Source organism: Brachycentrus maculatus, unplaced genomic scaffold, assembly GCF_059751285.1.
Source record: "Brachycentrus maculatus isolate JH-2025_06_01 unplaced genomic scaffold, ASM5975128v1 h1tg000029l, whole genome shotgun sequence".
Lineage (NCBI taxonomy): Eukaryota > Metazoa > Arthropoda > Insecta > Trichoptera > Brachycentridae > Brachycentrus > Brachycentrus maculatus.
Window position 1 is genome coordinate 907912 of NW_028280783.1, and position 14008 is coordinate 921919.

Below are 14008 nucleotides of genomic sequence, written 5' to 3' on the forward strand. Positions count from 1 at the left end.
CACAGAAGACCAAATTTCACGATTGTGTCAGGAATCCAATTGTTCGTACAATGTATCCTTATATTTAGAATTCCAATTGCTTAACTGAGGGTAAATACACTCATCTAATAATCAGTGAAAAATTATACAATAGAAAGACATATGGGTGGGTTTATCAGTTTTTTAATAAAATAATGAAACTAAAAAATCAAATTATTTCTAAGCTGTTTTACTGCTTGTCACATTATAATATTAAATATATGTATATGGAATATATTTAATAACTGCAATTATATTAATATAAAATGTAATATCCTAATAGAACGCATAAAAATGAACAAAGAATGGTTTAAAAGCCATGAAATTATATATATATATATATATATATATATATATATATATATATATATATATATATATATATATATATATATATAAATATATATATATATATATATAAATATATATATATATATATACACATATTATAAATATATCTTAGCGCAACTTCCACCAACTTTACACAATTTCACAGCACAATCCATATTTTTTATAATGTAGGGAAAGTCCCGTAGCTCTGGACATACCCTGAAAGCACAAATTAATTACTCAATTTGTTTAAAATTATAATTTGAAACTCTAACAAAAAAATGCTGCTTTTATTCTTTAAGAAATACAAGACTGTACAATTGAGAAAAGAGTATTGGACCGCGATTGATGGTTAAAGATAACTAAACATGTTTTATAGCTAAAATAATAAATAAGCTAAATGAAACAATTATTACTTACATACATAATCAATTTGAATGTAAATTGTTATAAGACCATATCATTTAATTAAATATTACTATAACTATGTACTTTTGAAGTGAAATAGATTTCTTAATTTCTTAGTTTGTTAAATGTTGATTTTAATAAATATATTTATAAATAGGTGTATATGCAATAGGCCATCATTTACCACCAACATGCTGTTTGATAATAAAACTAATACCTGTTTTCAAATACTAGGTTTAGTGCAATATCATCTATTCAAATGAAAATATACATTTATTGATCCTATAAACAAATATATTTCTATCAAATTTTTATCATTGTCCCCGGTTTAAGGCATTACTTGGTGTTTTGTGTTTTATAAAGCAATTTATATTGATGTCATATGAGGGTGAATACAAACTGGATAGAGAATATACAATTTCAGAGAGAAATACATAATTAGGTTATATTGTTAAATTTTCAGGGTTAATAGAAACAAGGGAGTAAATGGAAACATTATGTTATGTTAATAAAGACAAAAGGTGAGCAAGTAGACATAAATTTTATACATACACTTATGATACCACCCTTTATTAATAGATATGCAGCAGACACTCTCTTGACCGGGGCCGCTTTAAGGGGGCTTTTCTAGGAATGCTAGGAATTAATTTTTTGGGTGATGAGTGGCTTTTTCCTGTATATATTTTTTACAGTTTATGAAATTTTAATTTTTAGTGAACGAGTTTCTAATACAGAATAAAAGTTCTGATTTCTTAGTGTTTTAAAAAAAACTGTTTTTAAGTATCTGTTCTTTAATTGGCTTTTTCATTATCTGGCCTTGAGTCTGTTCCCTCAAGGCCGGTGAAGAGAGCGTCTACTGTACGATTATATCACTTATCCTGCTATTTGTGTTTGTTATATCTGAGAACACTTTTATTTGACAGTTGTGGGAGTAAGTTTTGATTTTTAGTCTATGACATTTGTTTGAAGCGTTAAAAAGTAAAAAATATAAATAAAAAAATACTCAGTTGAAAAGGTGATTTTCTTCCAATAAAACAACATTTGAGGGGAGTTTTAATGCAGGAAAAAGTGGGGCAGAAACATATTGTATGCTTGTAGAAATATACGTTGAACATGCTCCATTGAATACATGTAAAGAATAGTTTGAATATTTAAAAAAAAAATTGATACTTGACAAAGAGCATAAAAATCAACAACAAAAGATTGAAGATGGAAAATTGGAATCAAAATGATGAATCCCAGACACAATGAAAACTGATTCCTACATTATAAACGAGTATTTCTGGGCAATGTATTTTACATTTACAGAAGATGTAAATGACTAAAAAACAAGCACATCGGGTTCCACAATTAAGGTTCTTCTAGCCCCTATATGCTTCCAAATGGTGCATGGGGTACCGCATCCAGTTGATGTAGTAAGTCGGGTTGTGGTCGGGTTAGTGTTGCGGATTTTGAGTCAGAGTTACTGGGGTTGAGCCCACTCTAACACAACTAGATTTCTATTTTTAATAACGATATACTTAGGCTTATGAAATTGAAATATTGTATCCAATTTAGTCATACAAATGCCAAACAAAAAGTGTGAGAATCATAATAACTAATGATATATAACGCAGAAAGAAAAGCGAATTCAATTACGTGCTATTATTATTTGGCACCTCTAAATAAAAGAAAAATTAAAAAAAGTGAAACAATTTAAAAAATTAATTTATGTAGGAAAAGAAGTAAAAAGATGGTATGTAGAAATGTAAGTTGGTGGTTATTTGTTGTTTGCATACCTTATTTTTGGTACGTAAAAATTCTCCAGCAACAGATACTCATAAAGTTACAAATTAATGTCATGTTCACTCAACATGTCGAGGGCATCATTTGGCGCGGCATAACGAATTATTGAAGAATACTCTGTCAAAACCATAAATAAATTAAAGTCAACATAACTTAAAAACGATACAAATTTATGCATAATAATATAGAAAGAGGACAGAAGTTGGTGAACTATGATATGTTTAATGGAGAACATATCGCTCACTCCTTTAAACATTGTCATTTATCAAAAATTGTCAATTTTTCAGTTGTGCATGTTTTCGGAATGTCCAGAAAATGTGCTATATCCCAGCGCGCAATACTGTAAAAGCGGCATATTTTTAACTTAATATTTACCCGCTACAGGGCAGAAAGTGTTATTTTTGCATTTTGAAGAAAAGGTATTGTTGAATTATTTTTTTAAATATACTAAATATTCGTCAAATGGAGAAAAAACCTCTAAGTTTTACATAAAAAGATCTGTTGCATAGTAAAAAGTTAAATAAGTGGCTTGATATTTATTTTTAATACATTGTATTTTATGTTTGAACTTTAAAAACATTCTCCTGAAAAATCAAGTTTTTTTATTTATGATGTTCTTGAAAGGAGTTGCACAGTAAAAAGTTCAATGAGTGGCTTGATATTTATTTTTAATACATTTCATTATATTTTTAAACTTTCTCCTGAAAATATATTTTTTTAATATATGACGTTGTTGAAAAGAGTGAGCGATATGGAAACCTATCTCTTAAAAATTAGTTCAAAAGCACATCTGTATACAATAGAATGCCGATTATCCGGGTAACTAGTTAATCTTTAAATTTTCCAGATAGATTGAAGTAATCTACATGCAAAATAAGCTGTCTTTTCCTTTATTTATCAAGAGTGGATTGGAATAGCACCGATTAGTAAATGTGGGTCCTTCATTCCAATCTCAGCTAAATTGTATTTTATAGAAGAGCTCAGAAATTGTAAAACTTAAGATCCAAGGCTAGTACTGTATTTTCAATTTGGAGAAAACAAGAAATTTATAAAAATTTATAGCATTCAAGACCTCCTTTACTGTTTTTTTTTTATTTATAAACAAACTTTTTGGCTATTAGATGTAGATCTGCTTCATCAAAGTACCATTTGTATACTATTCTACAGTTATTATTTTGTTGCATAAAAACATTATTTTATCATTATTTTGGCAGTAGTCTTTGGAACCTAAGTTTTAAGATTCATCATCCGAATTTAAATCATACAAATCTACTAGTTTCAATTAGTTAGGATAATCTGTGTTCTGCTGTCCAACTTTTATATAAATGTTAATATAAATTCCCAAAGAGTGAAGGAACAAAACATATGGATGAAAAGCATAGCAGGCAAAACCTGTTTAGATGTACATTTAAAACCCACATATAAGACAGTTTATTGTTATAATCTGCATAGAAGTAGAAAAAAAAAACAGATTTTATCAACTGAATAACACGTAAACTGTTTTTTTACCTTTACTAGATTTTTTTAATGAATATTACCTTGGTTTGGTGTGTCCAAAGCAGTTTCTGTTTTCTTGAAAAAAAATCGAGAAATAAAAACATTTATAAGACATGCTCCTAATGCGACACAGCCAAATATTCTGAATACCAAGGCGCCTCCAACTTGTCCATAGAGCAGTCCTCCCAACAAACTTCCAATTGATGTGCCGACTCCTTCAAATATAGCCCCCACCAATCCCTTGAAATAATCATGTACATTGTAGTAAATACATATCTATGAAAATTTGAAAAGTAATTTGGATTGTTTTATAATCAAATAGATAATATTTCATAATAATGCAACCTCAAATTGAAGTCCGAAGAATGGAAAAACATAGTGTAGAATGTTATAGATCAAACTAGAGTATGAAATATTCTAAACGATAGTGGTTATTTCCAAATTATATTCTGTGCAAAATCCCTTTTGCATTTCCATGAAAAATTACAAGAATTGTGTTCCTCAAAACCCTATATATTTTGGTCGAATATCCATTCAGGCTATTCAATTTAGAATGGTGAATTTAACTAACTAACCATCACGCCGATTCTCTGCAGGGGAAGGCAGAGAGAATAGAATGCCACACCACTCTGCCTTTGCAAACATTCTTCGCCTTTTCCACGTTCATGCATCTCCTCATACATACCCGCCGACTCCTAACCTGACTAATCTTGAATTTATACAATAATACATATAAATCAGATATAAAACAATGACCCTATGTTGAAATTTGTCAGCCTGTTTTATTTTTAAATAAATGCAAGTATTTTTTTTAATAGGTTTTTATTATGTTAAGATGTCAAAAAATTATTTTAAATAAAAAACTCCTAATTGGAGATAACCCAGATTTGTGAACAATTTGGACACACTCGAAATGTTGAAAATGCATGTATCATTAAAAAATATAATAAATTTCATATTAAATAACAATTGAAAAATACCTGTATCGTAGCTTCAGTTCCTTTAGGTGCTATAATACTTGCATAAGATGCCATTGTTGCATAAAGCATACCAAAAGTTATGCCTTGCAAACATTCTATGGGTAACACCCACCATGGATTAGTCAACAGCGAGTATAGCACGAATCTTATACCAAATCCCAATAAAACGAGAGACATTGAATGAATGTGTCCAATCTTCTTCAATATCCGACCTTAAAAGTGAAGATAAACCATGTAGTCATTTTGTTTTTTTATTAATATTAAATGGTCTATAACTAAAATATTAAATGCTATAAATTGCCGCTTCCAAATTAAATTGCCATTTTGAGGTACGGATTCTATAATTCTGTAACCCTCATCCACTTCCAGTAGAATACTGCATTAGCTCAACACAATATTGATTTAAATCACAATCGGAGAAGTTACGCATGTGTAAATCGCTGTATCATAGTGGATAGCCAGCTTTAGAGTTTTTTTCACTATTTAATATTATCTCATTCAATAACTATGATTCCAATTATAAATAATTGACAGGTTGGGGTCGACTATAAACAATTAATTTCGAAAAAATATAATCCAGTTATTATCTACCTGAAAAGAAGAAGAATGGTAGTTCCCCGAGGAAACACTGAAGTACACCAACAAGCCCCTGTAAAGTTTTTATCCACTTATGCTGACTACATTCATTGGTTTCGGCTAAGTCTTCAAGATACCAGAACAAATATTGCCACAGTAATCCAGTGCACATCCCAACTAATATTATCCACAGGAAGAAGTGACACGTCTGAACATTTGTGAAAAGAACTCCTACTTTCCGGAATATGTTTACAGCTATCGACTTCTGTTTATACTGTAATCAAAATTATATTTTACTTTATTATACTTACAAATTAACAACAGTCATAAATAAAATCTCTCTTGTATGGCAATTGGCCTTTATAATTATTAAATTATCTCATTCAATAACTATGATCATATGTGAATAGTAGTGATAGTGCGAAGATTGTACAAGTGAAGATGAAAAACATAAGCAAGCGCTCATACAATTGTTAAATAACATCTTTAAAAAGTTGCGCTGTTGATGGTTAATTTTTTTTACTAAATATTAAAAGCAAAACATAAATACCAGTACTTTATGTAAACTACCTACCTTTAATTTGTAGGATACAAAAATATCTAGCAGAAGTAGAATGAACATCATTATGAAAGCCACCAAGTAATTTTTATGTTCTTCATCTTGACTGAACTGGTCGATCAAAAAGCCAGATAAAAGTGAAAACATTCCCCAGCCCATAGATCCCCACAGTCGTTGATGTCCATATCTTTCTAATCTTGATCCTGAAAAAATTAATTAAATATTATCATCACACGTTTCCTCCAACTATGCATATTACACAGTTTGAGATAATAATAAATGATTGTCCATCTGATTCGTAAGGTTTTTTTTGTTTTTGAAAATAATTTTTTCATCGCATCTATTTAGTTGCAAAAGCTGTCATTTAGGTTTTTTTTAAAAGATAATAATTTAATCCGCTATGAATTGAATTTTTGAAAGGTTAAATTATATCAAAACCTTAACGACAGTCCTGCACTAGTATGCAAATTTGATCCAACCTTTAAAGACCAGTCCTGCGTTATTGCGGATATAAGTTGACGAACTTAATGCCATCTATTGAGTAAATCAAAACATATGTTCATTCAAAAATAAAGTCAATTACAAAGTTAACAAATTAGGAAAGTTTTCATTATGTTATTTGTACGTATATATATATTGGTATATTGACTTGATAATTGTTAGTAAAAATTCTTAAAAGTAAATATTTCACCCAAGAGTCCAGAGACAGATCATAGATAGTATGGAACATTTCTCTAATGCAGCGTAAGTGAAAGTTAAGAAACAATATGAAATAAATAAAATTTACCAAGCATTTCAAAGCAAATAGCATCAGCAATACTGACAACCACAGCCATTCCAATCCAATTCAGTATCATTAGAGAAAAGAATAAAGACAACCGTTGATAATTTATAGGTTCTGAATCAGTACTGCGAGCAATGGCATGGGATGTGAATAATTCATTCACCTGAAACAAATTTCAAATACACACTTAAATGGGGAAGCTAATGTTAACAATATAACATACTATTCAAGTTCGAGTCCATATTACACAAATTATCTTTATAATACGATACAATATAATCAAAAGTTTGTAAGTTTTCTCAGTTTACTTATGACCTGTGTCTGTTTTATTTTAATACAACAGACTTTTACTATAGTATGCACTATAATTTATAAATAGTAAAATGTAAATAAATGTACTCCTTATGAATACTTGAATATTGTATACATCTTAAATTAGACCATCCGTAATACTACGGTTTAATAATTTGCATTATAACTTCCTATGTTACATAGTTGCAGTATTGAGATAAAAATTTGTACACGTATATTTTTATCATTTTAATTTGGGCGTGAATTGCACAAATAAAATAATTTTTGTAAAAACAAACTCTACCGAAATTAGTGTAGTATATAATATTATTTAAAACATGCTTAAAAATATAAAACATTCTTACCTGAGAATTTTTACACACTGTTGAACAATTAGAGAGAAAATGACTATGGGGTGTTGCTGATTTGGGGCACGCCGGATAATGACTACTACCTAAAATATTAAATAATATGTATATGTTTCAACAATACAACTGGAATATCTTAGTAAAGTTTATTTATACATAAAGATAGCTGTACCATCAGGAAAAATAGTAGATTTAAGATTGAAGAATATGCATTCTCCTTGTTGAATTGTTTTTTGTAAGGGGACTATTCCAGTGAAGTCGATTTTGTTTGGTAAAAAGCTGACCGATGGATGACAGGATGTAGTTTCATCTGCTTCCCAAGTCAGACAAAATTCTAACCATTTAGAAGGGTTATCCATATTACACACAACCTAAAAAAGAATATTTAAAAAAAAAAAACATTCTATGAATTGCTTGCGATGTAAAGGTATTGTAATAATAATGGTCGACTAAAATTATAATAATTTATTTTTGAAAGTCTGCTTCTTATAAAGATCCATTTAGGAAAAAAAAGGAAGGAAGGAAGGAAGCTTCATCTGACAACGAGGAGAAGCAATCAAATCAACTAATCTCAACTGCGCTATCAAGGACATGTTGGTCCAACAAAGAGGGATTCAGGATTTTAACAACACTCACTATCCAAACTCAGCTGAGGCCAAGAGGATCAACAATCTCTACAATACCTGTTATTTCCAGCAGGTGTTGAAGAAGAGGGAGCTTAATTTTAATTTTTAACTAAAACATTAAAATTAAGCGTATATCTTTTTTATGTTACAAAAAGGATTTTTTTTTTTCACCATTTATTGTTATGGGAAAATCCTTTCCACATACTAAACTTACTGCTGGAATAAATTAGATACGTTATGTGAGGCATCACTGTACTTGTTTGGAAATGATTTGGAATGTTTGGAATTATTTGGGATTGTTTGAAAATAATGCAGAATGCACCGAAACATGCTTCAGAATGGATTTTTAAAAATGCTATTTACTGAGATATATTAAAATTAAAATTGATAAATAGTTTATCGTCCATAAAAGTGCTGGTAATTTACACTTAAAATTTAATATAATAATTCTAGTTTAAATAAAATTATCATCTTACAGAAAAATAATAATAACATGAACCTTACATTGCACTCGATATCTCCAGACTCCTTTTCAAATCCGCTGACAAAACTTTGAAGTTCATCTGTTTTATGTGAGCATGAATCAAAATAAGTAATATTGTTTTCACAAAAAATGTTTACATTATTTTGCGATGATGGTAAAAAAGTTATTATATTCATATGAGGACAGTTCAGAGAACATCTTGTTCTTAGAGATTCATCCCCTCTACTGGAGCATTGAGGGACATACTCTAAACCTAAAATTATATATATAATCTTAATAAGAATCCAAGTTGCTATATAAGTATCATTACATATATTTCAAGTACACAATTGAAATATTACCGTCAGACATCTTGGCCTTAGAAAGTGTGAAATACGCACAATCACCTACTGCACTTATTCCTTTTGTTGGTATTGTAGCGGTAAATTGCAATTCAGATTTGTTGGTATAACAATACTGAGGAACTCTCCAATGTTCGCAAACAGTTTGCCACATTTGAGAATTACGCATTGAGCAGGACATCTGATGGAAAATACAATTATTTGAAATGATAGTTTATCATAATAAACTTACATTACTGTTTCAGTAGTGTTGTCAAAATTCACAATATCCTCTTCACAATTTTAGATAGAAAATCATATTTTTTATAATAAAGAATACTTTTATAATAAAAATAGTTCCTTTACTTTACAACATCCTCATTCTAAACATGATAGGAGTACAAGGATGAAGATTGTTCGCCAGTGCAAGCAACGTATCAATTTTTAGTAGTTTTTTAACTAACACACTATAGACAGAAAAGGAATTTTTACTCGTTCGGTTGATTGATGTTTAAGGACGGAAAGGGTATTTACATCTTCTGCGCCGGTCTCATTACAAAGTCAGAAAAGAAGGAATTGCATATTTAATGTTTTTATAAAGGCGGAGACTGACCGGAGCATTTCGTCGTAACGTAACACGTTACGATGCGAGCATTCAGGCAGTCAGTACAGCGAGCCGAGCGCTCCATCCATAGTTTCGGATGCTCGCTAATGCTCGCCGCGAGCAATGTTACGACGTTATGTTACGACGAAATGCTCCGGTCAGTCTCCACCTTAAGAATATTCTGTACCAATCTCTCTGTTAAGGTCTTAACTATAATATGTACGTACATAATTATCAAATCCCTTCACCAGCAGTCCCCACGCGTACACCCATCCGAAATGTGTTACATAATAATAAATACAATTTTCCAAAAAATTCACTGTTAATTCTACAACAAAATATGCACAAGAACTTCAAAAAATGAATTCAAGAAATGTATTTTAATATTCATAAGCTAAACCACAGTAAAAACCTTAAGTTTTAAATTCACATAGATGAAAAAACTAACAATTGTATTGCAATAATACCAATGTAAAATACAGTTGTATCATAGTCAAGCTGTATTATTACTGAGGTTGTTACAGCCAAGTCTCACTATATAAAGTTTGTAAATTTTGAGAAGATATTAGGAACGTAAAATAAAGAAAAAACTTACGTGGCATTCAGTAGTTTCATTGAGAGATATAACTTTATTAACTGCACACTCCCCGAAGGTAAAATTAGTTTTGGGACAAATACTAAAAAAACTTTCACCATCTCCACAGGATAAGTGTGTTTCAGTAGGTTTGGATGAATCCGGGATGAAGTAGAGACCAGAAAAGGCTGTTATTGTTAGTATTTGAAAGAGTATAAAAACCAGCTTATGCTTTTGGTATCTATAAAAAAAACACAACATTGTTACAACGTCCATACTTAAAATATGTGAGATATTAATATGCTATCTTATGTTGACACTAGAAAGTTGTCATTTGGACAGTTATTCTATTTCAATTTATAGTTATTCTATTTAATTTTATTTAAACTCATCGGAAATATTATATATATATGACTTATGTATGTAATATGTTTTGAAATAAATAAATAAAAATAAAAAATAAAAGAAAATATCTCTTTAACCACTTAATGCTGTTTTTTTTCATTTCAGAACTAAAAATATCAGGTTATTTTTTTTATAGAGTTTACATAATTTAAAAGATGTTTAACAGATAAAAGATATTTTAAAAAATAAAACAAAAGCAATATAAAATGAAGAAAAAAATATTAAAACAATTCATCTGTAGTAAAAATAAAAAAATAAACACAGTTGAAAAATAAAAGATAGAATTTGATTATTTATTGAAGAATTTCTAATAAATTTTAATATAAAGCGTCAAGTGGCATCTGGCGAGCTCAGTTCGGTTGTTTATTTTATGTAACGCAAAATAGTCGAAACACGCGAACAGTGCTCGGATTCGCGCTATACAATACATGAGCCATCTACGAACACTGCTCGTTCAAAAGCATTTAGTATTTTTTTTTATAAATTATTCCATAAAAAATGTATCATATTCTAAAACATTTTATATTCTATTCTTATTGTTTATGTATTTAACCTAAAAAATTGTAAGCCATCAAAATGAAAAATATAGTGTTTATGAAAAGCGTCAGAAGGTAGGAAGTGTTTTTATACTAATTTTACTAGTGATATAACCTTTTTGTATCAAATTGGAGCCAGGCATGGAATAATAATTTATGTATTAATTTTTTTTTTAAGTACATTGTAATATAAATGCGTTAAAATCGACAGACTATAGAATAATCCCCTATGAAGGCTGCTTTCTTTGACTATCTATTATGGCACCTACGAGACACATAGAACGAAAGTTATTATTTTGAGATATTCTCAATAAGTAAATAAAGATTAAAGGATCTTCCAAGCACTACAAAATCATTTAAATTCAAGAATTGATATTATTGTTTAAATTGGAAGCAAAAATGCTTGATTCTAAATCATATCCATAACAAACAAACAAAAAAAGGAATAATTGACACAATTGTGCTGTGTGCGGTTTGCTACTGAACATTATGAAACAAAAATAAAAAATACAATCTAAAAATAATTGCGGCAGTCATGATCTGTTATAAAGTGAACTGGCGGTGTGAAGTGGGCTATTATGTGCCAATTTAGTAATAGAAAGAACACATCCAATACAATTGTACGTATACAGATGCAACCACTTACTGTATCTTACTTGGCTGTTTCGAGAAGCAATATCACGTAAACAAATGTTACATACTTTGTAACGGATATAAGTAATTTTTCCTATTATTATATATAACAGCCCTACATAAATTATGAAAATTCATTTGTTAATTCGACATCACTTTATAGTAATATCCCTTTTTAATTTGAATTTCACTTGGTAATTACCATTATTTTTAAAAATCTATTCCGCATCACCAAACACCATTTACGGCGTATAATTCATTTGATGAAATACAAGTATTTACCGAGTGAAATTTAAGTAAAAGATATTTTTTTAAATACATTTTTTTATATACATACCGGTCAGCAATGGCCCCAAACACTGGCTTAGCAATTAAGCCAAATATTGGCAAGAAGGTATAAATAATACCAACAATGGACAGCGAAAATCCCAGTTGTTTGGCATATGTTGGCAAGTAAGGAACTAATGGGGCAGTACCTAAAATAAAATATTATTTTTTTTGTAATGACATCACTGATTTATTTGTATTCCCACCAATTTCATCCTTTGTATTTCCTTCATAATACATATTCAGTTTAATCCTTCATATTTTCCTCATTACTCTCAACCATAACTTCAACTATAAAATACATACATATAATTGGTCATTTTGAAATTTAATTATGTTATTAAATTGTTAATATAACTGTCAAATGTTTGAATAAAAAACGAGACAATTATTCCTAGTTTACTTAATCGTGAATAAAACTGTATTGCAACTTTTGAATTACATCTTATTCACATTTAAAAACAATGTTTATACCTAATGTTAAAAGGAAGAATGGATCAAGCTGACAATATCCAAAAACATATAACCTAGGAGAAGAAAATAATCAAGGGAATTAACAAAATAATATATGAACTAATGTACAAAGGAAGAAATGTCAAAATTGTTTCCTAAAAACAGCAATATAATGGGTACAGCTGGACAAATGGGAGTGTATCAGTGCTTAATAAAAGGTTATTTTAAAAAAAACCTTTAACTACTTCAATAGCTCATACCTGGCTACGTGAAGCTATAACTGAACTAGAGAATAGTAAAAAAAAGTATATATGTATATAAATCTGAAATATATCTGAAAGTGTATCAACCATAAAATCTGATTTAATTTAATAACTGAGTAAATTTGATCGCTCATCAGTTGATTCTGTGAAAATAAATGAAGATGTACAAACCTGCATTAAATAGAAAGAAATGAGCCTTCATCGGCAACATTTCCTTATCAATCGAGAAAAAACTCATCTTGATTAATTAATTTAAAAACTTTTATCACAAATTTCGTAAATTTTATTTAACGAAAACTGAATCAACTTTTTAAATATTCAAAAAACACTCATTTTGAAAAAATCCAAAAAATTTTCCCAACTATTTAATATTACAAATGCTTCTGGTCAGATTACATCGCTTGAATGCTGGCGAATGCCGCTCACCGTTCAAAGCTCAAAAGGCAAGACAAATAATGAAATAATACATTGAGGGCGTTTTATGATAACAGAGATATAGATAGCAGAACATAACCTCGCAAATTAGTGCATTGGTGTATATAACGTAGCCTAAAATTCCATAATACATAGAAATCAAATGACATTCAACATGACGTTTCTTTTGTCAATTGTCTCTGACATTCCAAAGTAACCAGTTAGCACACGCGAGTTTTTCATCAGCGTTTCCATCTTCGGGAATTCCGAATGCATGAATTTCATGAAACAATTCTGAAAGACTGCCTAAAGCCACTCTTCACCCTAAAATAATAGATACGTGCTCGGTGCAAATTGCATTAGAGTGAGTTTAACGACGGCTTTCATACCACCGGTATACTGACTACGATAATATACGAATCCCCTCATCCGCGACCCCACCGCCCACTCATAAGTGTTAGCTAAATCAGTTTATATCTAGTGCATAAGTAAAGTCATATTCTATATAAACTCACAAGTCAAATCAAAGAACTAAAATCATACATCTTAATAACTTCATTGCTTACATAGAATCTTGGAACTGTATAAATTTATTCCTTTAGAGAGATGGTGAGTATTTTTGCCTTAAATTTTCACTCATGAATAACAAGAAATTGTAGTATCTTTAACATAAAGATAAATCCACTCACGAGTAGGTATAGGCTACAAAACTTATAAAGTTGAAGTCTAATTAGGGCCATGATAAGCGGTGTTGCATAAGCCGTACCAAGATT

The 14008-nt window shown here is 29.7% G+C and overlaps 1 protein-coding gene across 1 annotated transcript; it reads right to left on the reverse strand.

Annotated features, from left to right (window-relative positions):
- Positions 1-441: 441 nt before the first annotated feature.
- Positions 442-13385, reverse strand: Sugb (Sugar baby transporter). Its single transcript, XM_088271559.1, has 14 exons — positions 12993-13385; positions 12116-12254; positions 10226-10445; positions 9048-9228; positions 8727-8959; positions 7769-7967; positions 7594-7682; positions 6941-7100; positions 6169-6356; positions 5610-5868; positions 5019-5230; positions 4080-4278; positions 2535-2658; positions 442-567 (listed from the first exon to the last, which is right to left on the reverse strand). The coding sequence occupies exons 1-13, from the start codon at positions 13057-13059 to the stop codon at positions 2582-2584; spliced, it is 2223 nt and encodes a 740-aa protein (XP_088127685.1). The 5' UTR covers positions 13060-13385; the 3' UTR covers positions 442-567; positions 2535-2581.
- Positions 13386-14008: the final 623 nt, after the last annotated feature.